This window comes from Erythrolamprus reginae, chromosome 1, assembly GCF_031021105.1.
Source record: "Erythrolamprus reginae isolate rEryReg1 chromosome 1, rEryReg1.hap1, whole genome shotgun sequence".
Classification (NCBI taxonomy): Eukaryota; Metazoa; Chordata; class Lepidosauria; order Squamata; family Dipsadidae; genus Erythrolamprus; species Erythrolamprus reginae.
Window position 1 is genome coordinate 18,248,721 of NC_091950.1, and position 26,131 is coordinate 18,274,851.

Sequence of the window (26,131 nt, forward strand, 5' to 3'; positions counted from 1 at the left end):
CATAATTTGTCCAAGGGATGATAATTTGAGCCTGGCTATTGATTTCTTCTATGATCCATTTGTCTATCTATATATAATTGATTTCTTCTTTTATTGTGTTGGGCTTTCATACTACTTGCATTCCATACTTCTCCTGCAGCTTCAGTTTTCTTTTCCTGCATGGCAATATCAACAACTAGATGTTTTGAAGGCTCTAATCTAGCTGCGTCATAAACACTATGGTCAATCATCCAGCACCTCAATCACTTTACACAATTTCTTCCTTGTAGTTTCCCTCTCATATCTTTCCAGTGCTCATCTTCCTTCATCTCTCTCAGAAACACATGCACACATACATGTGTATCACAATGGCATCATTGGTATAAGCTGGATTTGGAATGAAATCCAGCAGCTTAGTGTTTTTTTAAACTCCAAGATTCCAGTTGCTTTTTAGTTCCATCATTACGGTTTGGGTAAACTTGGGTTAGGATTTAATCTAGGATTGAGCTACCCTTTTTCTTCTAGAATAATTTTAAACTTGGAAGGTCAATAGCTAGTAATAGGGTGATGTCTCTATATAAACGGAGTTGAAAAATTCTTTTGTGGCGGTTGAAGGGGAGGAGTTAAGCAGCTTTAAGCATCAAAGTGGAAAATTTAATTTAATTACACAAACATTAATTGGACCAGTGGGATTAGCTTCATATCTTAGGTGATCCTGCTGTGAGTATATATTCAGTGTACAGACTGGTAATTTTTGCTCATTTCTCCTGGGATCATACCATCCCTGCCATAATAAGACAAATTAGCAGGATTGGTGGGGGAAATCATACAATGGTATGCTTATTTTTGGCTATGTTTGTATGGCCAACCCCCATTGAGCCTTAGTATAATGTATCAATCTGTCAACTATGGCTTGTTCAGTATGCAAAAAGTGAAAATATAACTTTGAATATGTATAATAATTTAATCTTGAGGTCACTAAAACATGAATTAAAAATCATGTTTAATTCTGCCGCATAAATCCCAGCGACCAATCAGGTCCTACAGAGTTGGCCTTCTCCAGGTCCCGTCAACTGGACAATGTCGTTTGGTGGGGCCTATGGGAAGAGCCTTCTCTGTGGCAGCCCGGGCCCTCTGGAATCAGCTCCCTCCAGAGATTCGTACTGCCCCCACCCTCTTTGCCTTCCGCAAAAGCCTTAAGACCCATCTATGTCGCCAGGCATGGGGCAACTAGTATATGCCCCACCCGCACCCCCGTTCTGACCATTAATGTTATGTGTGGGTGTGATTGAGCAAATTGACTGTATTTTAGATTAATGGGTTTTTAGTCTATATTTTAACTATTAGATTTGTATACTTATTGTTTACATTATATGTTGTGAGCCGCCCTGGATCCCCAGATAGGGGCAGCATACAAGTCTAATAAAACAATAATAATAATAATTTATCAATCAATCAATCAATCAGTATTCCCTAACAATATTAGGGAATTGATGCCACAAAAATATTCTCAGCAGAATCAATATGGTGGCCATAAGATGATACAGCAGATTTTTTAAATTCAGGACCATTGGACTGGTTTAACTGCTGCAGTAAATTCCCCAGTTCAAGCCGTTTAAGAGTTCACAAATCTGAGTGATTTTGATCTTTTATTCTTTGTGCCAGAGTATAGTGCAAAAATAATTGAATCAAATGTCATACCTTTACTTTAACTTGAACCTGTATTTGCCAGTGATTATAGATCTTGCCTTAAACTATGTGGCTACCATTATACTTCCAATATAATTTTAATTGGGAGATTGAATATGTCTTGGGATATTAGGAGGAAGAACTTACCATTGCTGGGTAAAAATCCCATAAATTATAGTTTCCCGCCAGTTTGAATTCTTGACTACAAAGACATCCTGAAGGATATTAAATTGAAATTGCAGTTCAGGAACAGAGCAGAGAAGGGTAGATTTTAAAAACGAGGTCCATTTTTTTGTTAATGGTCGCTTTCCACCAAGATCACCCTTGAGAAGGGAAAAATCAAATCCTGTTACAAAACTACTTAGCAAAATGTTCCAAAATGCTACACTTGTTTTATTATTTTAATACATTATTTCATTGCTTTATGAAAATAAATCAAGCAGCTTGATAAACACCACTGAAAAATGAGTCTCTAATAGATCCAGAAGATGCACCAAGAGAACCATCAACAGGGAACATAATAAACACAACAGGAAATATTCATTATTCATTTGGAACTGAAATATCTGGATGTTTAATTCACTAAATCCTAAACCTGTACAAAGCTTCAAAGGCTCATTTCAAAAAATGAAACTCTCCTTTCTTTAAACCCATTTCTAGGAGCTGGTATGCCTTTTATGACCTGCAAGGTCCCTTTTAACTCTCTATATAGAGAGAGTTTAAATAAATAAATAAACAAACAAACAAACAAATAACTGTCAAAGCAGTAGCCTTCAGCAATCTTTTATACAGATGTGCATTTGCAGAGAAAATGTTGGCCAAAGCAAAGAGCTTGCCCTGGTGCTTGAGTTGGTGTAGGGTTTATGAGTTTATTTATTTTTATTTTATTTATTTATTTATTTTGTCCAATACACAATGAGGGTTTTAGTGGGTATATATCAATATACACATAGTAAAATACATGATGAAGGTTATAGAGGAGATACTCATTGTAAAATATATCTAAGAAATAATAGAAAAGAAGGTATAGTAATAGAACATATCAATGAAAGAATAGAAGAGATATAGGAATAGAAGAAAGGTATAGGAGATATAGTGGACCAATAGGACAGGGGACAGAAGGCACTCTAGTGCACTTGTACTCGCCCCTTACTGACCTCTTAGGAATCTGGATAGGTCAACCGTAGATAATCTAAAGGTAAAGTGTTGGGGGTTTGGGGATGACACTATGGAGTCCGGTAATGAGTTCCATACTTCGACAACTCGGTTACTGAAGTCATATTTTTTACAGTCAAGTTTGGAGCGGTTAATATTAAGTTTAAATCTGTTGTGTGCTCTTGTGTTGTTGTGGTTGAAGCTGAAGTAGTCGCCGACAGGCAGGATGTTGCAGCATATGATCTTGTGGGCAATACTTAGATCCTGTTTAAGGCGTCTTAGTTCTAAACTTTCTAGGCCCAGGATTGAAAGTCTAGTCTCATACGATATTCTATTTCTCTCCGTTCTGATCTCAATTCTGTATTGAGGCATTATTCTACAGTTTTGAATTAAGCTTGGTGAAACAAAGGAGCACCACTTCACACCGCAGTACTAACCATTTTTCTTGAGTAGGGAAACATACTTATAATTCTACAGAATTTAAAAAGTTTTCTTGATAGTTAACCATTTGAGGACTAGCTGCCTGTCTTTCTTCCTCTTAATACAGTAGGAAAAATAAAATTTGTGTTTTTCAGAATCAAAATAAAAGGCTTTCTAGAAATGGAGTACAATTTCTTTCTCCTAATTCTGTTTTCTCAATGAAAATATGAACTATTTCCTATCAGCCCAATATCTCCACTGACTCCTTTTTCAGTCTAATAGAGAAGCAAATGAGGAATTCAGACACACACTTTGCAGAGTTGAGCTACTCGTGACACACGAAGCTTATCGTAGAACTCAAACTCAGTAGAGGTTTCTGTGAAGAACACATAAATTTTGTCAGACTCAGAGACTGCTTCATTCTCCTGTATGAGTTCCATATGAATAAAAGTGGGTTCTGGAATACATAAAAACAAGCAAGGCTATAAAGAAAATGCAGATGATTTTAGAATTTTTGTTATTCTATAGCTAAAGACAGGAAGAATACTAAGAAACTGTTATTATTCCATTTTTCTCTTTAAAATAATCAAAATGTCCAGTAAAATGTGGGTAGTAATGATTTTATGAATTCAAATGTTGTAATTTAAGTCATTAGAAACATAATAGTTAAATACATCAAAGCTCAACAGTCTAGCACCTATGGCTTTTATTTCCACTTTCTTAGAAATATTCTTTATGTTTTTCCTCCATAATGTATCAAATAGCAACTCATTTAGCCTGATTGCTTTTTCCCTCCCATCATTCACCTTTTTATGTATAGTTGAGTGTCTTTATTTAAACCAATATACAACATATTAGTAATTTTTTCAGCAGGTACTGAAACTTGCATGAGTTAAAATGAGGACATGAATGACCTCATGGTGATATTTTAAATCCTGTCCTTTGCGCATATTTGTTTGAGACCTTCCCCTTTTCCAATTATATTTCTTAAAAATTAGGGCACAGCAGAAATTAACACAGATTAACATAAGGCACCCAGCTATAACATAAAAGATTAATCTTTTATAAGAAGGATAATGTGTTATTACCCAAATTAAATGAGAGCAATTTTGCCCTTTTTAAAATAAAAGGACTGTTTATAGAAACTAATTAAATCTCCTTGCCTCTTGTTTCTGTTATTATGTCACAAAAAGAATGAGTCCCGCTGGCAAGTAAAACTGGTGAAAAATAAGCCTGTCAGTTGACTAAAGAACTTTATTCATGGATTAATTATCTGATTTTGAAGCAATTAATTAAATGAAATAAGTTTACAAATTATAAACTATCAGTGAGGGAATCGTTGGGAGAACCTTGATATCATGCTAGAAGATTATAATTAAATTTAATAAACAAATATGCATTTTTCTTAAGCGTAAAGGACACAGACTTGGTGCTACTCTTCTGGCAATTTAGCTTAGGACAGTCAACAAAGCAATTTGTAACTCAGATACTATAAAAGACAATCAGATAGCTTTCATAGATTTAAAATGCATTAAGGATAATTGAGAGGAGATCTAAGGGTGGAATTCAAGGCAAGACAGAGAAGAAATGGTGTAAAGTGAGTCCTGGGCTAGAAAGAACTTGAAAGAAAGGAAGGTAGGAATTGAGAATTTAAGTAATATGGAACCAAGTTCAAAAAGGGCTAATCAGAAATGTCCCTGAAGAAATATTATTGTGCTAAAGATTTGGAGAACTCTATGTTAGGGGAAGATAATGAATATCAAAATTATAAGTAAAAGGTATATCTAAAGGAAACAGGACAAACCAGTCAATTTTCCAAAAAGCAAGAATCTAGCAAAGCAAAAAATGATGGACAAACTATTTCACTAAACGTGACAAGAATATTTATGGAAAGAGTCTCAACAAAAAGAACAGAATCACCCTGTAGGGGAGAATAAGCGGCATAGAAAGTTAATAAATAAACAATAAATTAAATATGTAAGTAAGTAAGTAAGTAAGTAAGTAAGTAAGTAAGTAAGTAAGTAAGTAAGTAAGTAAATTAATTAATTAATTAATTAATAAATTAATAAATTAATAAATTAATAAAAACTTGCCAGGGGATAAGATCCCCATGTCTGGAAATCTTTAACTACTGAAGAAGAGCAAAAAACTTCATCAAGTAGGTCTGAGCAGTAGGATATGATTGTATTGAAGCCTTCCAGAGGGTTCGCAATTGACAATTGACACAGCTTGACTGGAGACTAATTGGCAGCCAGTGCAGTGCACGAAGCATTGGTGTTATATGGGTGTACCTAGGTACACTCATGACAGCTCGCGCAACTGCATTCAGATTATTTGCAGTCTCTGAACACTCTATCCTTCTCTAGTGCATCCAGTGAAACCATGGCCAAGCTTTAACTCAACCTATCCCAAACCTTGACACCCTAATGTAAATTGTCACAATTTAATAATCATGGATAGTGATGGGCGAACCAAACTCGCACAATTCGGGTCCGCACCGAATTTTGTGGTGTTCAGCATGCCGAACCCAAACCTGAAATTTTTTGAAACTTCGGACAAAGTTCGGGGTCGCGTTCAGCATTCGGTCGCCTCGGCTGGCCAGGAAGTGACGTCTCTGTGATGTCAAAGCCCTGCCCCCGGAATCCCATCGTGGGAGGCTGGGGGAGTGGGGGCGGGGGATTCCCCTCTGCCTGCCACCGCCCCCCTCCCCTTTGACATCGGAAGGAGGATGGGCACGCATGGTGTGTGTGGGGAGCGTTTCTCCGTTGGGAAAGAAAGACGGTGGCAAGTTTCTCAGCGCGATCAAGCCGCCGTCAAGATGATCCCCGCCGAGAAACTTGCCACGGACCCGAATTATGCGAGTTCGGTTCGCCCATCACTATCCATGATTATTAAATTGTGACATAGAAACATAGAAGTCTGACGGCAGAAAAAGACCCCATGGTCCATCTAGTCTGCCCTTATACTATTTTCTGTATTTTATCTTAGGATGGATATATGTTTATCCCAGGCATGTTTAAATTCAGTTACTGTGGATTTATCAACCACGTCTGCTGGAAGTTTGTTCCAAGGATCTACTACTCTTTCAGTAAAATAATATTTTCTCATGTTGCTTTTGATCTTACCCCCAACTAACTTCAGATTGTGTCCCCTTGTTCTTGTGTTCACTTTCCTATTAAAAACACTTCTCTCCTGGACCTTATTTAACCCTGTAATATATTTAAATGTTTCGATCATGTCCCCCCTTTTCCTTCTGTCCTCCAGACTATACAGATTGAGCTCATTAAGTCTTTCCTGATACGTTTTATGCTTAAGACCTTCCACCATTCTTGTAGCCCGTCTTTGGACCCCTTCAATTTTGTCAATATCTTTTTGTAGGTGAGGTCTCCAGTACTGAACACAGTATTCCAAATGTGGTCTCACCAGCATTCTATATAGCGGGATCATAATCTCCCTCTTCCTGCTTGTTATACCTCTAGCTATGCAGCCAAGCATCCTACTTGCTTTCCCTACCGCCTGACTGCACTGTTCACCCATTTTGAGACTGTCAGAAATCACTACCCCTAAATCCTTTTCTTTTGAAGTATTTGCTAACACAGAACTGCCAATACAATACTCAGATTGAGGATTCCTTTTCCCCAAGTGCATTATTTTACATTTGGAAACATTAAACTGCAGTTTCCATTGCTTTGACCATTTATCTAGTAAAGCTAAATCATTTACCATATTACAGACGCCTCCAGGAATATCAACCCTATTGCACACTTTAGAGTCATCGGCAAATAGGCAAACCTTCCCTACCAAACCTTCCCCTATGTCACTCACAAACATATTAAAAAGAATAGGACCCAGAACAGACCCTTGTGGCACACCGCTTGTAACCTGACTCTGCTCAGAATACTCTCCATTAACAATAACTCTCTGATGTCTACGCTTCAGCCAGCTGCAAATCCATTGAACTATCCAGGGATTAAGTCCAATCTTCACTAATTTATCTATCAGCTCTTTATGTGGAACCGTATCAAAGGCTTTGCTGAAGTCCAGGTAGGCAATATCCACGGCACCACCTTCATCCAACACCTTTGTGACATAGTCAAAGAAATCAATGAGATTAGTCTGACATGATTTGCCTTCAGTAAAGCCATGCTGATTTGGGTCCAATAAGTTATTGTTTTTTAGGTGCTGATTTATTAGGTGACAATTTACATTAGGGTGTCAAGGTTTGGGACAGTAGGACAGGATGGTAGGCACAGTGGTGCACTTATGCATTCCCCTTACAGACCTCTTAGAAATGGGGAGAAGTCGACTGTAGACAATCAGGAGGGCAGCAGGTCCATTATTTTAATATTTTCTAAAACAATCCTTACTTCAAAGCTTTCCAACTAAAATCTGCAACAATTCTATTATACAGCTATTTTTGTCTAAAGACAAGGTTATAATTTTGGAGTATTGTCTTTGGCTACATTTATCCCTGATAAAATCGGAAAAAAGACTTCTTGTTTCAATAAAAAATTACTTATTAAGCTACTTCTGTAACTCCAGAATGTTCCTTATAGTGTTATTTTCTCATCAGGCAATTTTGTCCTATGCTGACAAGTTTAATTGTATGTTTAAAATTTGGTTTGTGACACAGGCAGCTACGATCACAGTAAAGACTAACTTGCAAAAAAAACACCTACTGTACATAATTTTCTTTATTAATTTTGTACAAAATGTCTTACCATTAAGCCAAGATGCTTTATATTCTGTCCTTAAAGGATTCTTGATACTCCGCAATATAATTGGCTCTGTACCCAAGAAGTTATTTGAAGTGGCTGTATAAAGTGCACCATCTGAGACAAAGCAAATAAAACGATGTATCTTTTTAACCCTTCCACAATGGGTATTATATTGTGTGTGCTACAGCTCAACAATAAATATAGAAGCAAAAACATAGAAGACACAAGTGTGAGCATGTCAAATCTCATATCTGGCCACTACTACAAATGGCACCTTCAGAATTTAATAACATGCATGCAGGTTATGGAAAGGTCTATGATCAGCATCAACAATATAATGCTGGACTGGGGTCTCACAGCTGCTTTTCCTTTGAATTTGAAATAGATTAAATATGGTTGTTTAGCATGTGAGTAGCCTAACATTAGTTTGAGTTACAGCAATTACCCACAGAATGATGAACCATGTATAACAATTAAACCTGGTTAATCTTAGTTTAGCAAGTTAAATAAATGCTGCTATAATTCATGGCAAGATATAAAGAAAGTAGAAGAGGATACCACGGATAAAGGTTGTCAAAAACAGAATAGAAATATCATTAGAAAATCTATACATCATTTAAATATATTACACTTTTTGCAAGGCAGGTCAGGATTATGAATATTCAATTGCCAGAAATTGAATCTGACTCAATGGTACATAACCAACCAATACATAATAAATAATATGAACACAAAAAGCCATATGTATTAATGCAAGTCCAACAGATAGCTTTCTTCATCTTAATAGGAAAATACTAATGCCAACATTAAGGACTGGCAAAGTCAGCCCCTCCTACTCTGTACCAATATCTGTTCCTCCTCATTCTTGAGCTTACAATTTCTCCTTCTTGTTTGTTCAACTGTGCTTGAAGGTGACTTGGCACTGACAGGAGCAAGAAAAATGGACTGAAGTCAGAAAATGGAGACAGCTACAATAATGACTATGTGGCATTACAATGGAGATGGGAGGAGAGAATTGAGGGCATTTTGCTTAAGAGCTATGTACAACCTTTAGCTGAGATTGACACTTTGACTGCTGTCAGCAATTTAGTTTCTATTGCAAACATATGGCTGACAGAATTAAGCAGTGGTCAAACATATCAGCAAATTCCAAAAATAGAGCAAAACAAATAGCTAAGTTTAAAAGTCTACATTGATTGTACAATGATAATAGAAAATGGTTTGTAAGGAGTCTTTGTGTAAAATATCAGCTTCTTCTTTTTTTTAAATTACTTTTTAACCAAAAAGCTGCTGCTTGCAGAATAGAGTAACATTCTTCCCCCCACTATGACCTTGTACATCATTTGAAATCTACAGTATACAGAAAAGAACAAAGGCTATGAGGAAACAAAGTTGAAAAAGAATAAATATGTCATTAGAGACTTTCAAAAATAAAATCCTACATCAGCCAGCTATTGAGAAAGAGCTGATATACTGTACAGGCAGATTGTATATGCAATTAGTTTCCTGATAGCTTTTTCAAACCAGTCTTTTATTCAAAAGACTGATAAGCAACATCACATCTGAAATATATTCATTCTAATTTGAGTAATCAGTGCTTGACAACCATGACTAAACGAAAAAGATATCAAGACATTTTGCAGGGCAAGGAGAAAACTTACCAACCATTAAAGAAGCAAAACTCCTAGTTGGGTCATATGGACATCTTCCTTTCCCCGCTTCTGTAGCATTTGTATAAAACTTTAATTTCATATTGTCATTTACCTATTTTAAATAAATCCCAGAGAGTAGATATATTAGTGACAATGTTCATACTTCTTACTAAGTCATGAGACCTCTTGAGTTCATTCAACTTCCAAGCTGAGCATGAATCTGGATGACTGAAACAGTGTTTTATATGAAACAAAAACTAAGGAGTTTCTATTGAGAAAAATCTCAAGACTAGAAACCAAAGTTTAGGATATTATCCATATTCTGATGCTATGCAAAGGGTTGAGTGGAAAAATGTAAGTGTCCTAAAGATCAACTGACAGTAGTCCATTTGCCATTTTCACTAAGCTGTCAAAAATGTCTCCTAATTTTGCTACTGATTGGAGTTATGAAAATAATCCATTCCTTTGAATCTGTTTCCACCCACGTGAGCCAGATTTCAGTTACATGTCAAGACCTAATATGCTTTATACTAGAACAGAAAGTGAGAATTTGGTCATAAAAAAAGAATAGATGCCTTACTCATCAGATGGTATAACTTAAAGTCTCCCTTGTAGGATTCAGGAACTAGCCTTGATTATCCTAACCTTTAACGGACTGAACAAGACTGGAAATTAGACAATGTTATGGTGTGTGGTTCAAAAAAAATTTATAGTGCCTTAGGATTCCAAAACCTTCCCAAGGTAATATACTTCCTATCTCCATATACAGTTCTTGGAGCCTCAGTGGTGCAGTGGTTAGAGTGCAGTACTGCAAGCTACTTCTGCTGATCACCAACTGCTAGCAGTTTCGCAGATCGAATCTCAGTAGACCCAAAATTGACTCAGCCTTCCATACTTACAAAGTCAGTAAAATGAGGACCCAGATTGTTGGGGGCAATATGCTGACTCTCTGTAAACCGCTTAGAGAGGGCTGCAAAGCACTGTGAAGCAGTATATAAATCTAAATGCTAAATGCTATACTAACATCAGAAGTTACAATAATGCATTGGAGAATCCATAAAGGTACTGTATTCATATGAAAAACAAAGGTCAGTCACCTCTGAAGGGAAATGTTTATCAGCACAAACCAGAATAAGCTTATGGGAGTATTCTCTAGGATGGCTGGGCTTATAAAGTCATGACTCTTGGCATGCAGAACCTAATACAGTGGAACTTAAGAACTTAATTCTTTCCATGACCAGGTTCTTAAGTAGAAAAGTTTGTAAGTAGAAGCAATTGTTCCCATAGGAATCAATGTAAAAGCAAATAATGTGTGCAAAGCCATTAGGAAAGAAATAAAAGCTCAGAATTTGGGTGGGAGGAGGAGGAAGAAAAGGAGGAGGAGGACAGTTGCTGCCGAAGTAAGAAGGTGCAGTGAGGGAAATCAAAAAAATCCAAAACTTTAAGGCTTAAAAAAAAAAAAGAGGGACTCTGAGGTGTCGAATAGGAGCACCCGCCTCCCATACACTGCGCCAGAGAGAAACCCAGGTGGGCGAGAGGGGGGAATCTCCCGCTCGTTTGACCGAAAGGCGGTTGCTGCTGTTGCTGCTACCTGCTTCCTCTTCCTTCCCATGCTGAAGGGCTCCCCTCTCCTCTCGTTCGCTCATTTTTTAGCCGGCGCCTTTCCTTCACTGCGGTGACTCCGAGTTGATCCAGCCTGGGTGACTCCGAGTTGATCCAGCCTGGGTGAAGCGCCCCCTTTTGCCTTTCCACACCCTGTGGTACTTCTACCTAAGAACGCCTCTACATACGAACTTTTCTAGATAAGAACGTGTGAAGATTTTTTTGCCTCTTCTCAAGAACCATTTTCTACTTAAGAACCCGAGCCTGGAAAAATTTCCCAGGAAATTTGAGTGGCACAAAGGCCTGTCCAGTTTCCTGCCATTCCCCCTTTAATCCTGGAAATCTGGGCTGCCAGAGAAGCCTTTGGTGGCGCTTAAGGTGGCTTTGGCAGTCCAGAGCGAATGGAGCATTTTCCTTTCTCTGGGCGCTTGGAGCGGAAATAAATCACTTCGCTGTTGTGACTCCCTCGTGCTGCCTCCCATACACCCAGCGTGAGGTTGCCTCCTGGAGTATCTGGGTGCGGAAAGGCAAAAAGGGGCACTTCACCCCGGCTGGATCAACTTGGATTCAGCCAAACTGAAGAGTGACCACAGTGAAGGAAAGGCACCGGCTACAAAGCGAGCGAGCGAGAGAGGGGAGCCCTTCAGCATGGGAAGGAAGAGAAAGCAGGTAGCAGCAGCAGCCGCCTTTCGGTCAAAGGTGCGGGAGGCTCTCCCCTCTCGCCCACCTGGGTTTTTCTCTCTGGAGCAGTGTATGGGAGGCAGCCTCACGCTGGGTGTATGGGAGGGGCGTGCTCCTCCTCGCCGCCTCAGAGTCCCTCTTTTTTTTTTAAGCCTTAAAGTTTTGGATTTTTTTTATTTCCCTCACTGAACCTTCTTCCTTCGGCAACGACTGTCCTCCTCCTCTTCTTCTTCCTCCTCCTCCCACCCAAATTCTGAGCTTTTTTTTTCCCTAATGGCTTTGCATGCATGATTTACTTTTACAATGATTCCTATGGGGAAAATTGCTTCTACTTAGAAACTTTTCTACTTAAGAACCTGGTCATGGAACGAATTAAGTTCTTAAGTAGAGGTACAACTGTACTTGCTTTTACAAACCATTGACACATGTATTTTACATTATTACTAGAATTCTTATGCTATTTTGTAGCTCCCCCAGTGACTCAAAAAGTGGCTTAAGATAAATACTGTGAGTAAATAAGGAATTTTTTTTATTCCCATAAGTAAAATAATCGAAAGAATTTGCCATGAACTTACCATGTAACGACAAGCCGGATTAAATGCATTTGTGCCACATACATATAAATTTGTTGCATTTATCTTATGCATAATAAGTATATAATTGTTGCATTGTGCCTGAAAAATGCACACAAATGATTAATTTCAAAAAAACTGCAGTTTTATTCTCAATCTTATAAAACTATTCTGCTGTTGAATGTAAGCAAAGACTGGCATTGTAAGATTCCTATGCAGAAGAACAATGCTTGTCTTCTGGAGAGAATACAAGAACACTTTTCCAACAAATGCACTGGTAAATGGTGCAGTAAAGAAATTTTAGGACCTGGATGAGCATGGAAACTCTTTATATAATAATGTGTTTTAATTTCTCTCTTCAAAATACTGTGTATTAAATAACTTCTAATGTAATTTACACCTTTTACTGATTCTAGGGAGGGAAAAAATGTTTTTCCCCCCAAAGTCTGCCTTGATAATACTTCTCCATCAAAGCGTATATTAAGCCCTTGCTATTTTACTATTTATAAATTGATTTGGCTCAATCTCAATTCTGGACAAGTTGGTCCCCTGAAAAAGCAGGTCCATGACTTAAAGGTTCAGTTAGAATTACAGCTACTGCTGAAGCAGCAGATGGAGATAATAGCCACAACTATCTTATTATGGCACTCTCTTCAGGTGGAAGGTGGTCTAGGTTTCTATCAAGTAGTGAGAAGTTAGATTGAAGCATTCAAATGTAAATCATGTAACCATAGGGATACTGCAACAGTCATTATGTGTGATAAAGGGTCATAAGTCACTTTTTTCAGTGCTATTGTAACTTTGGTCACTAAATGAACTGTTGTAAGTCAAAGACTACTTGTACTTAAAGGGGATCTAAAAGTGTCATGATATTCTATTTAATAGTTAATGGTCAGAATAATCTCCAGACCATATATATTACTACAGTACTTGGATTTGGAAATGGATGGAAAGAAAAGGTTCATAATTCAGTGGATTTGCATTAACAGCCTCACCTGTTTAAGAAATCATTAGTTTCCTGTTACTTTCCTGTTAAAGAAATCCTGCAGTCGAAGGAAAGAAATCCTAACCCCTTTCTCCTAAGTGAAACAAGGGGATGTGTTTGGAAAAGGTAGTTTGAAGAACAGAGCCCCAGCTCAGTAACAGATTAGGGGGTATACATTGGGCACAACAAGCACACTCAAAGAGCACCAAGAACCCTTCATGTTTAGATACAGTGCTAAGGGGACAATACATTCTCTTCATTATTAGCTGTTAGGAAAGCCCATCTATTAACCATTCCTGAAGTGGCACACTAACCACTACACAACCAAGCACTGTTCTTAAATACTGCAATCTAATCAGTTCACTGTTGTTGAAGGCAGACTATTTGTCCTGAATGCAAAGACAATTTATAACAGACAAAACTACCAGTCTTATATATTCACTTTCAAATAAAAGGAAGGACTTCAGAGTTCCTGTAACCTGGTCCAATCTAATGTAAAAATTGCTCCAAGACTTCAGACACCAACTTCATCTCATATCTCTTTCTCTTGAGATAACTAGCCTTCAGTAGTGCGTAATACAAGACTATCTGAGAACTAAGAAGAGGGTAATGATGTACAGAGGGAGCACTTGTTTTCTTTCCAGGATTTTAGAATAGGTCTTTCTCCCAAGAAGGACTACTTAGGGAAGAGAACTACTGGCCTGCAGAAATTGATTTCTGTAGAAACTTATTCTTATTTTAAGGCCCAGCTTATCAGTCAGGGATACAAGGGTCAATAACTAGAAGATTCCAAGAAGACTTGTGATTAACATCTGATTGCAGAAGATTGCATCTCAAGTAGGAGACAGAGTTTACAAAAATTATAGACAACTTTTAGTTAGATGGAAATTCCAGAAATTGGAGATTAGAAATTTCCTGTCACTATAGCCTCCAGGACCACCAAGTATGAGGAAATTGACTTCAATATGGGCATTTTCTATGCTCTATTTCAAGATGCAGCTTAAAATAGGATTTAAAATACACAAAATAGGATTTAAAATCATACTGATTCTTATTAAGACTTCATTATAAAAAGGTGATATTTTTATTTATATATTTATATGTAGCAATACAATTAGAGAAATGCACCAAACGTTAGCCAATGGTGCTTTACATTTGCTGGTTCAAGCTGGATATGCACATGTAAAATCATACAATTTATAGTTCTGATCCTGTTTCCACATAAAGTTTATAAATGAACAATTTTTCTAAAACATTATTACAGGACTGCTGAAGGCAGGTTCCTTTATATGTTGGCCAATCACAGATAATAGCTTGACAGGCAGGACTGTCAAACACAAGAAATCAGAAGTCCAGGCAGTTTAAATTAACAAAAAGGTTGTTGCAAGCTTAAGCTGTTTACAAGAATCTGAACTACTAATGGTTAAAGCAATGTTTCTCAAATAGTGGAGTGACTCCCCCAAGGGTGTGTGTGTGCATGGCCCTGGGGAACATGCTTTTTTTGCTGCAGGGAGTAGGGTTTTTTTGTACCGAACAATAGCCCACAGCACAGAGTAGGAGATGTGAAGTGCATATAACAAACTCTTAAGAGACACAATGGAAAAATATTTAACAGGGATGAAAAGAAAAGAGGAGAGAGACAGAGATAATGAGACAAACGTAAGTGTCCCGAAAGCTAAGAGGAGAAAATATGACGAAACGTTTGTAGTGCTTGGCTTCACTGTGACTATGGTGGGAGAAGAGGAAAGACTGGTATGTTTACTGTGTCTAAAAATGTTGGCAGGGGATGCATGAAGCCAAATCAATTAAGGCATCACTTAAACACTTTACATCCCCAATCACACTTGAGTTTTTTTCAGCAAAAACCTGAATGTTGCAAACTATCGTCCCAGCGGAGAGTTGGGTGTGTGTATGAAATGTTTACTTCCTCCTGAGGGGGGGGGAGGCATAACAGAAAATAATTGAGAAAAATTAGGTTAAAGCAAGTTGGCGAGAGATAAGAGTCAATGAAATTTAGGGTGGACTGGACTTGGATCTCTTGTGGGTGCAAAGGGCCTTGAGTCTGATGATACGTTTAACATCGTCCAGTCTCCAAGCTTCCCTTTATGAGGAAGGTTGTTGAGAAGGTGGTGGAGCTCCAGCTCCAGCGGTCCTTGGAAGAAGTCGATTATCTAGGCCTCCAGCAGTCTAGTTTCTGGCCCAGCTACAGCACAGAAGCTGCTTTGGTTGGGTTGATGGATGATCTCTGGAGGGCCCGGGACAGGGGCTTGTCCTCTGTCCTGGTGCTTCTTGACCTCTCAGCAGCTTTCAATACCATCGACTATGGTATCCTTCTGCACCGGCTGGAGGGGTTGGGAGTGGGAGGCACTGTCCTTCAGTGGTTCTCCTCCTATCTCTCCGGTCGGTCGCAGTCAGTGTTAGTGGGGGGTCAGAGGTCGACCTCTAGGTCCCTCCCTTGTGGGGTGCCTCAGGGGTCGGTCCTCTCCCCCCTGCTATTTAATATCTACATGAAACCGCTGGGTGAGATCATCCAAGGGCATGGGGTGAGGTATCATCAATATGCCGATGATACCCAGTTATACATCTCCACCCCATGTCCGGTCAACGAAGCAGTGGAAGTGATGTGCTGGTGCCTGGAGGCTGTTGGGGTCTGGATGGGTGTCAACAAGCTCAAACTCAATCCAGACAAGACGGAGTGGCTGTGGGTTTTGCCTCCCAAGGACAATTCCATCTGTCCATCCATCACCTGGGGGGGGGGGGGAATTACTGACCCCCTCAGAGAGGGTCCGCAACTTGGGCGTCCTCCTCGATCCACAGCTAACATTGGAACACCATCTTTCGGCTGTGGTGAGGGGGCGTTTGCCCAGGTTCGCCTAGTGCACCAGTTGCGGTCCTATTTGGACAGGGAGTCATTGCTCACAGTCACTCATGCCCTCATCACCTCGAGGTTCGATTACTGCAACGCTCTTTACATGGGGCTACCTTTGAAAAGTTTTCGGAAACTTCAGATCATGCAGAATGCAGCCGCGAGAGCCATCGTGGGGCTTCCCAGATTCGCCCATGTTTCTACAACACTCCGTGGCCTGCACTGGCTGCCGATCGGTTTCCGGTCACAATTCAAAGTGTTCGTAATGACCTTTAAAGTCCTACATGGCATTGGACCAGAATACCTCCGGAACCGCCTTCTACCACACGAATCCCAGCGGCCGATAAGGTCCCACAGAGTTGGCCTTTTCCGGATCCCGTCGACTAAACAATGTTGTTAGGCGGGCCCCAGGGGAAGAGCCTTCTCTGTGGCGGCCCGGGCCCTCTGGAATCAACTCCCCCCGGAGATTAGAACGGCCCCCACCCTCCTTGTCTTTCATAAGATATTCAAGACCCACCTATATCGCCAGGCATGGGGGAATTAAGACATCTCCCCCAGGCTTTCTTATATTTTATGTTTGGTATGTATGTGCTGTATGGTTTTTAAATTGTTGGGGGGTTTTATATAATTTTATTATTAGATTTGTTCCATTGTTATACAGTTTTTTATTACTGTTGTGAGCTGCCCCGAGTCTTCGGAGAGGGGCGGCATACAAATCTAATAAATTGAATTGAATTGAATCTGACTTGGGCTCAAATCTGGTCATCTCTTATAAGGACTATTCCCATCAAATCCCACACTATTTTATTAGTGTTCCCAAGTAATTTCTGCTTGAGGTTTCAACTCAATTTAACCCTAGAGTATTGTATTAGTTTATCAAAGTATAAAATACAGAAGTACAAAGAAAGCTGTAAATAATGGGAAAATAAAGGAAAAAAGTGTAGGGTAAAGAGGAAAAGAAAAAGCATTGACTTCTTAATCTTTTGGTGCAGTATAATTAGTAATATAAAACCTCAGCTTTTTATGTTTATATGATAATATACACTAGCCATTTCTATAACAAATCCATTAAAAAAAATCAATTTAAGCCTAAAATACAACCATACTTTATCCCAGAAATCAATTTAATATTTACATCAAGGCACACCTTGCTTTTTCCTTTGCGAAGACATTGATGCTTAATATCCTCTGAAGCATTCCAGGATACCTACGAATCAAAACAAGCAAATGAACATATTAAAATCTTCCATAAAACATGCTGATCCAATGCTATTGTTTCTAGCCAGTTCCTTTGGCTAGGTTCCTCTTCCTATGGGATGATTAACACATAAAATTCAAGTATTAAGATTTTATGGCCAGGATGATATCAGACCCAATGATTTTAGACTAGGAATGGCTTTACTGTATATTTAAACTGAGTGTTTTTTTGAGAGAAGGTTTTTTTTTTTAATCTACAGTACTTTTATCTCTCAGTTGTGCTTCTCTACTCCAATTTCTGTATTAATCTCTATTTCTCCTTCTGACAATTGCTAAAGGACTAGATGGGAAAGTGGAGAAACATCCTATAAACTCAGGATGGTGTGGAGGGGTGGGGTCACATGTGGCCATACTTTTTTTTACAGTAGTAGTAGTAGTAGTAGTAGTAGTAGTAGTAGTAGTAGTAGTAGTAGAGCAAATAGGTAAGATTATCCTTCTCTGCCTGCTCAAAACAAGGTAGCAGATGTTTGCCAGAAGCCTGACAATGGTAATTTGCAAATAATGAAGGACCTTAGGTCAATTCTGTAAAATCAAAACTAAAGAGCCAAGCCAAAATCAATGGAAATATAATGCCCAATAGGACCTGCTTAGCCTATTAGGTCTTACATAGTTCACATCTAATTTCCTGTTTGGGCACAGACAGCTTCTTGTATTCTTAGCAAAAAATGACCAAATAGCAAATGAAACCCTGACAATTACTGCCAGTGACAGCAGCCATTAAGCTAATAATCTGATTTTAAAATAGCTTATCTGTCAGTTGCTGAGATGAGTTTATATGGTGCTAATTGCATCTTAGAACAGAAATTATGGAAGCAGGGATCAGCCAATGGAAGCAAAAGAAAATACAAAAAATAGTTTTGATTTTTTTTGGTGCTTCATCAGCATTTATGTGATTATTAGGAATAATTAGCCTGCTTGCCAGTCTCTATACTTTCCATGAGTGAGAGGTAGCTCTCTGTCACATTGTCTTGGAACCAGATTACCCCTGCCCTTCCGTCTACTAATAAAGATTTTTAATCTTCTTAAAATGAGGATAACTTCCTTTGAGAAGTCCATAAAGAGAAACTAAGAGTAAGGTCAACCAACTTCCCATAGACCTCTGAATAATATGTGAAAGTCCAAGGCATTGGGAATCTTAAGTAACTGAAGCAGAGAAACACCTGCTTCAGGTAGAAACAATTAGCCAGGAATACATAGTTTGGATTTTCTAAATTTCTGTTTGAAGTGTTGCGCTTTAAGAAGTCTTTTGTATCTCTACACAAGTTTGGATATTAGGTCATTCTTTGTTGGTGAAATTTCTTGTAGTTTGCAATAATATTTAGAATTCTCTTCCTAATTTCCTTACACTTAAGGGGAGAAAATTTCCCTTTACAGTATAGCAATTTATCTTCTTCAGCACCAATGCTTATAAAGTATTTTAATATCTGAAATAACTTTTAGACAGTGAGATTGAAGTACAGTATTTCCCATCAATCTTGCACGTTTCATCTTTTTGCTTCTTGAACGGAACAGTATTATCATAATTACTTCCAAAAACTTTTAATCACGCAAAATCAGCACAGAGTATGACAGCACTTTGGCTCTCACAAACAGCAGATTTAGTGGGAAGATGCCCGGAAACTGTTCAATGGAACATAGGTGACAATACGAACTACCAAAATAGGAAGGGTATGAAAGTTCAGGTTGCGGACTTCTGGCTGTAGTCACCTAATATTATCAGCTTGGTGCATTTGTGTTGCATCAAGCACTGTGAAATACTAAATTTTCAGTCCCACAAAATCAGACTAAATGTCTCATTTGGTCTTAAATATTTAGTGGGAAGGCTGGTGTGGAGTGACAGGTGACAGTCAACCCCCACCCCTAGGATGTCCCCCTTCCAGTCAGTAATCCTTTTCTAGATAAAAACCATGGGGTGCACATTCCTTATTGACTCATGATACACTGTTTCACCCAGACAAGAGTTTTAGTAGTACTGTACTGTACACTAGATTCATGTTTTCAAGAGGTTCCATTTCTCAGTGAACTGAAGATATGCTTTGCACTTTTTAATAAAAATTACATCCTATTAAAGCTTTTCTACCAATGGGATTAAAAAAGAAAGGTCTCTTGACAATACAGGGAATTTCTGTTGGTTAGAGTAGGCACTACCAAATTATAGGTATAGTAAAGAATTTTATTGAAAGTTTTCAGTAGAGAGATACATGAGAATTTTAAAATACTTACTCTGGATATTTCTTTAGAAATGTTATTTAAGTCAAAAACAAGGATATACTCTTTGACTCCAGCATATAAAGTATTTGTTTCTTCACTCAGCAAAAGACTAGAAAAATTTGACAGTCCCTGCTTTTCAAATGACTTTAGATTTTCAGCTTTAAAAAAAGAAAAGAATACTTTAAATCTCTTGTGTTGTTAAATATGATCCTGAATAAAATCTTTACATAGCTTAAAAAAACCTGGCTTCAAGTTTCATCAGCTTCCACAGATGGATTTCTTTTGCATTACTTCCATTTTGCTTTGAAATGTCCATTGCCACAGGCATTTTTAAATGGAAAACTGGCTTATAAATGTGCAAAAAGAAAATTGATAACAGAAGTACAGTATATTATTATATACTGTAAGTAGTTATTTTATTGGCCAATTCTGAGTTTTGCATAAAAAATAATCTTGAAAGAAGTTCAGCCTTCCTAGAGAGGAAAGTTAGATAAGTCCATTTATAAAGTTTCAGGAGCTCTTTCTATAAGCATTATATTGCAGTTGGCTCAAAAATCAGTCTGGCCCAGATTTTGATAGGAATAAGCCAGATATTTTTGAAAATTCATAGACTATAGATAAATGCAAAATAACTACTAATTTGTATTCATTGTAGAGTCTGTCCTATATGGTTATACTGTACAGTATTTGCACAAAGCAATTCCATTTAATTTCTATAACTAATACACAGATGAGAACCATATTCAGTAAGAAATTGTCCTGTTGGACAGATATTTCTGTACAGTTTTTAATAATAAATTCAACAAGATGCTTACACTGATATTTCACTGTTTTTCTTGGTATGACATTCAGAAGATTGCTTGCATTCTGCTGCTGAATTATTCCACAAAGCATTAGAAGACAAAAAGCAGTTGTAGCGTCCATGGATTTCAACCAGATTGTTGCACATTCTATGCACTGAGTTCATGGAATTTCACAGTCCAAAACACAGAAACAAACACAGGAATAGTCACTAGTTTGCTCTACAATATTAATTCACCAACCCTCCAATTCCATTTCCCCGTTTTCTTCTCTCATCCTCCTCCCCAATTAGCCTTTTTTAAAACTTGTGTTGTCAAGTACATATTGGAGGTGTGTAAACATATATTTATATACACGGTACTAGTAAAAAGAAAAATAAGAAAAAAACCATTAGATGTTCAGTACAGTAATACAGTACACGTAATATTCATATACTATGACCTTTTTATGGCAGGTTTTTCAGGTCAAGAAGCCACGCCTCACAACGTGGATTCCGCCATAATTAACCAAGGCCAACGTTCCCTCAGAACGTTAAAACGCCTCATTAAATGGGTGACGTTTATTTATATCTCGCCTTTATCACTTTTTATGTAACTCGAGGCGACCAACGTTCCTCATACTGCTTCCTCCTTGTTGAGAGACTCAAACAACTTGAGACTTTCAAGAGATTGGACGGCCATTTGTCTGAAGTGGTGTACGGAGTGGGTGTGTGTGGACTAGATAACCTACAAGGTGCCTTCCAACTCTAGTAACAATAATATTTCCCTCACAACCGCTCCTGTGGAACGAGTTAACAGAGTGACCCGACGCGAAAGCCACCCCATCTACTTTTCATGCTTTTTTTTAAAGACAGTCCCCTCTTCATATCCATATGTATCTCAGAAGACGCACTTATTTCTCCCTCTGTCAGAAGTCAAAGCTCTCTCAGCGTTCCTGTTCTCGGTTATTGCATACCTGAGGAAACCCCTCCCCCGTGTTTATTTCGCCCCTCTGCCAAGGCGCCAACTTTCCCTCAGCATTTTCCCGCCCTCCGCTGTTACCCTCAAGAGACCGTTGACGCGAGGGTTTAAACATCTCCGCACGCCCCTCCCCTTTATCCTAGCCACGCGCACTCAGCAACCTGCCTGCGCAGGGGAGAAAGGGGTTCTTCCGAAGAACACGTGAGCTTTCTTCGGGAAGAGCGGAACGAGAGTGTTCCGCCTCCTTCTCTGTTACTGTTTAATCACCGCCATCATGTATTATTATTTTTTTGCAAACAGGATCAGGTGGCCCCAAACTTGGCAACTTTAACACTTGTGTACCTCAACTACCAGAAGTCTCCAGCCAGCAAGGGAGTTGGATGGAACGGAATAGGATAGAAAAATGGGATAGAATAGAAAAGAAAAAATGGGATAGAATAGAAAAGAAAAATGGGATAGAATAGAAAAGAAAAATGGGATGGAATAAAATGGAATTGAATAGAAAAGTGGGATAGAATAATGCAATGGAATAGAATAGAAATATGGGATAGAATAGAATAAATAATGGTGTGGAATGGAATAGAAAAATGGGATAGAATAGAATAATAGCATGGCATGGCATAGAATAGAAAGATGGGATGGAATAGAATACATAATGGAATTGAATAAAATGGGATAGAATAATGGAATGGAATAGAAATATGGGATAGAATAGAATAAATAATGGAATGGAATAGAATAGAAAAATGGGATAGAATAGAATAATGGAATAGAATGGCATGGCATGAAATAGAATAAAAAATGGGATAGAATAGAATAAATAATGGAATGGAATAGAAAAATGGGATAGAGTAGAATAATGGAATGGAATAGAATAGAAAAATGGGATAGAATAGAATAAATAATGGAATGGAATAGAATGGAATAGAAAAATGGGATAGAACAGAATAATGGAATGGAATAGAATTTTATTGGCCTATTGGGACTGGACACACAAGGAATTTGTCTTGGTACATATGCTCAGTGTACATAAAAGTTTGTCAAGAATCGCAAAGTATAACACTTAATGATAGTCCCGGTACAAATAAGCAATCCAATCGTATTAGGAATCAGTCAATATAAATTGTGAGGATACAAGCCACAAAGTTACAGTCATGCAGTCACTTGTGGGAGGAGATGGGTGATGGGAATGATGAGAAGATTCATAGTGGTGCAGACTTAGGAAATACTGTACAGTAGTTTGACTGTGTTGAGGGAATTATTTGTTGAAGTCCACAAGTCTTAAAGTTGCCAGGTTTGAAGACCTGCCATAAATAGAATAAATTCTTTATTGGCCAAGTGTAATTGGACATACAAGGAATTTGTCTTTGTGCATATGCTCTCAGTGTACTGATAGATAGATAGATAGATGGATGGATGGATGGATGTAGTCTTAGCTTCATAGAAAGGTGGGCTTGAGTGACAACCAGTTTGATCACTTGTCTTTTGAAAGGATACACCAAAATAAATTGGAACCTCCAACAGAGAAGACAATTGAGCAGAAGGTTGGACTGGAGACCTTCCAACCTTATTATTCTGTTCTCATATCCTCATTTTGAAACTTTTCTCCATACTAGGAGATATTTTTCCATAAGGAATAGCTACACTTGATATTTTTCTCAATCAGGAAAGGGGGGAAGAGGACTATGAACAGTATGGGATTACTTCAAGTATCTCCTGCCTGAATCAGAGCAGGATGTGGTCATGCCCCATCTTCCCTGCCACCCCTCAAGGAATACGGTGTGCAAAGCCAGATGTGATTGAGCATTCCAGGCAAGGCAAGACCTTATCTTCTGTGTCTTACTGCAGGAGCAGCTGCTTCTCAGTGACATATAGAATTCTGCAGGTGGATCAACATTCAACCCACCCGACTGGAATCCTATGGGGCCACCTGAAAGAGGTCAACTCAAGGGAAAAAACATACTACACAGGGTGTGAAATTGCTGTGGAACCCACTTAGACAACAAGATGGTGACAATTTAGACATTTCAAAATAGAATTGGTGAAATCACAGCAACGATAGACTAGTAACAGTTGAATCTCATCTCTGAAAAAAGATGAGGCAAACCTCATCTCTGAATTTCATTTGTTGGGGAACAAATGAATGGGAACCTGTGTTTATGTTTGACTTATATCTTAGCTTTATTTCGATTAACACAAAATCTGGTATATAGTGTTGTGGTTGGCTCTGGCCCAGCTCCTGCCCCAGGGAATGGGGAGGTGGATGCAGGGGAAACTTCAACATGTCACAGGCCTGTGTTATTGCCGACAGAATTAGATCAGAGTTTAGTTTCCTCGGACGAAGAAGGTGGGAGTGACTTGGCAGAGGAGGGCTTGGCACACAGCCAAGCCAGTCAATCTTCATTATCTTCTATTGCTTCAATGATGACATTTTGGACCCACGCAAGCGCAGAATCATGCGTAGAAGAGACCAAGTAAGAACATATTACAGGAAATAAGGGAGGCCACCTGTGTTTGGGTGGGGCTCCAGTAATTAGGGCTGCTGCTATAAATAGCAGCATGTGAGTTTCACCATTGTAGAAGAATATCTGTTCGCAGTTCTTCAGGAATCTTGTGTGTTGGACTTTGTTGCTTTTTCACGCCTTTGAAACCAAAGCAGAGCAATGTGTGTGTGTGTGTCTCACTTTGTTGGAAGAAGGGGTATGAAGTTTCTTCACAGCTGCTGGCTAAGTACTTAATGACTGCTTAAGGGAAATTGTACAGACTACCCGGTCGTTTTGGGAAGAGTGCTCTTTGCAATACAAAAAGAGTGCTTAGTTTATTTTGACTTTTGTGATAAAGAATATTGTTTTGAATTTTCAAACGTCTGTGGGTCTGAAATTTGTATCCTTGAATTTTCGGGAGGCTCCTATCAGAGAGCCCAGCAGAACATACAGTAATGCTCCTTGTATTATCCCTACAACCAGTGTCCTGTGAGAAGGGGTTGGGCTAGAAGAGTGATGGTTCTCAGGGAAAATATAGAACTAAATGGACCTTTACTATTACCTAACAATAGCATAGTGCTCCATAGTGCTTTGCAGCACTCTAGACCAGTGATTTTCAACTTTTTTTGAGCCACGGCACATTTTTTATATTTACAAAACCATGGGGCACATTGAGCGGGGGTGGTGGTGGTAAAAAAAGTTTGGACAAAAAAATTCTGTCTTCCTTCCTTTCGCTCTATTTCTCTCTCCCTCCCTCCCTACCTCCCTGTCTTTCTCTCCCACCTTCCCTCCCTTTCTCTCTTTCTTTCTCTCATTCTTTCTTTTTCTTTCTTGCTTTTTCTCTCTTTCTTGTTTACTTTCTCTTGCTTTTTTTCTCTCTTGCTTTCTTTCTCTCTCTCTCTTGCTTTCTTTTTCTTTCTCTCTCTGAGCTTCGCGGCACACCTGACCATGTCTCACGGCACACTAGTGTGCCGCGGCACACTGGTTGAAAAACACTGCTCTAGACAGCTTACATCATATCGCCACCAACATCTGGTTCTTCATTTTAGAGACATCGGAAGGATGGAAGGCTGAATTAACCTCAAGCCCCATCAGGATCAAACTCCAGGCTGTGGGCAGTTAGCCTCCAATGATGCATTTTAACCACTCCAAGCTGTGAACATATCCTCTTCTTTTCCCCCATGTTCTGAGTTTCCATAGCAGAAGTAACTGAAAGATGTAGAAAGTGGAATCAGGTTGCAGAATTTCCACTGACCTGGAGGAGGTTCTGAGGCAAATCAAAGGCCCATTTTCAAAATTTTATTTATTTTGTCAAGCAATTATAGGGTGGTAATAGGGTGGTCCATCATCAAAGGATGGACCTTTGATGAGCTTAGATTAGGTCATAATCTAGAACCCACAGTTCTAAGGGGAGGGTTCTAACTTACCTCACTGCCAGTTCGCTTCTTCCCACGCTGCATGGCTACACGCGCACTTCCCACGCACAGTGTTGAAAATTTGCAAAAAATCCCCCCCCCTAAAGCTGAAAACAAGATGACGGCGCATGCGCAGTGCCAGAAACCTGGCTTCTGCGCATACGCAGAAGAAAAAAAACAGCAAAAAAAATCAAGAAAAATGTTCCACCCCCCAAAATAATTTTAAAAAGGCGGGGGCATCCAGACTGGTACCGACAGAACTGGTTCCATGCTGCCACCAGCGGTTTGCTACCGGTTCTATAGAACAGGTGCAAAACAGGAGCAACCCATCTCTGGTTCTAAGACTTATTTATTTATTAGATTTGTATGCCGCCCCTCTCCAACGACTCGGAGCGGCTCACAACAAGAAACAATACAAATCCAATGATTAAAACAAATTTAAAACCCTTAAGATACTGTTGTAGGTGATGAGCAAGTTCCAGCATTAAGCCAGGCAAATTAAAAACCCATTTTCAAAATTTTATTTATTTATTTATTTTGTCAAACAATTATAGGGTGGTAATTTGTACAAATAAAACATTAGATAAGTAATGATAAAAAATAACAAAATAAGACAATAGGACAGGGACGGTAGGCACAGTGGTGCGGTTATGCACACCCCTTACAGACCTCTTAGAAAGGGGGAG

At 38.8% G+C, this 26,131-nt stretch overlaps 1 protein-coding gene across 2 annotated transcripts in view; it reads right to left on the reverse strand.

Moving 5' to 3' along the window:
- The window catches only part of LOC139156598 (semaphorin-4E-like), a 44,333-nt gene extending 22,708 nt beyond the window's left edge, over positions 1 to 21,625 (reverse strand). Inside the window, exons 1-9 of one of the 2 annotated variants that reach the window (XM_070732443.1) lie at positions 21,480 to 21,625; positions 20,603 to 20,744; positions 19,800 to 19,945; positions 17,467 to 17,526; positions 12,472 to 12,570; positions 9,623 to 9,725; positions 7,965 to 8,075; positions 3,555 to 3,700; positions 1,816 to 1,991 (exon numbers count right to left, since the gene is read on the reverse strand). In XM_070732443.1, the coding sequence (XP_070588544.1) occupies positions 1,816 to 1,991; positions 3,555 to 3,700; positions 7,965 to 8,075; positions 9,623 to 9,725; positions 12,472 to 12,570; positions 17,467 to 17,526; positions 19,800 to 19,945; positions 20,603 to 20,711 (950 nt within the window). In that variant the 5' untranslated portion in view covers positions 20,712 to 20,744; positions 21,480 to 21,625. The remainder of the gene's footprint in view (positions 1 to 1,815; positions 1,992 to 3,554; positions 3,701 to 7,964; positions 8,076 to 9,622; positions 9,726 to 12,471; positions 12,571 to 17,466; positions 17,527 to 19,799; positions 19,946 to 20,602; positions 20,745 to 21,479) is intronic. The other variant, XM_070732454.1, reaches the window with a different exon arrangement.
- Between the last annotated feature and the right edge of the window lie 4,506 nt (positions 21,626 to 26,131).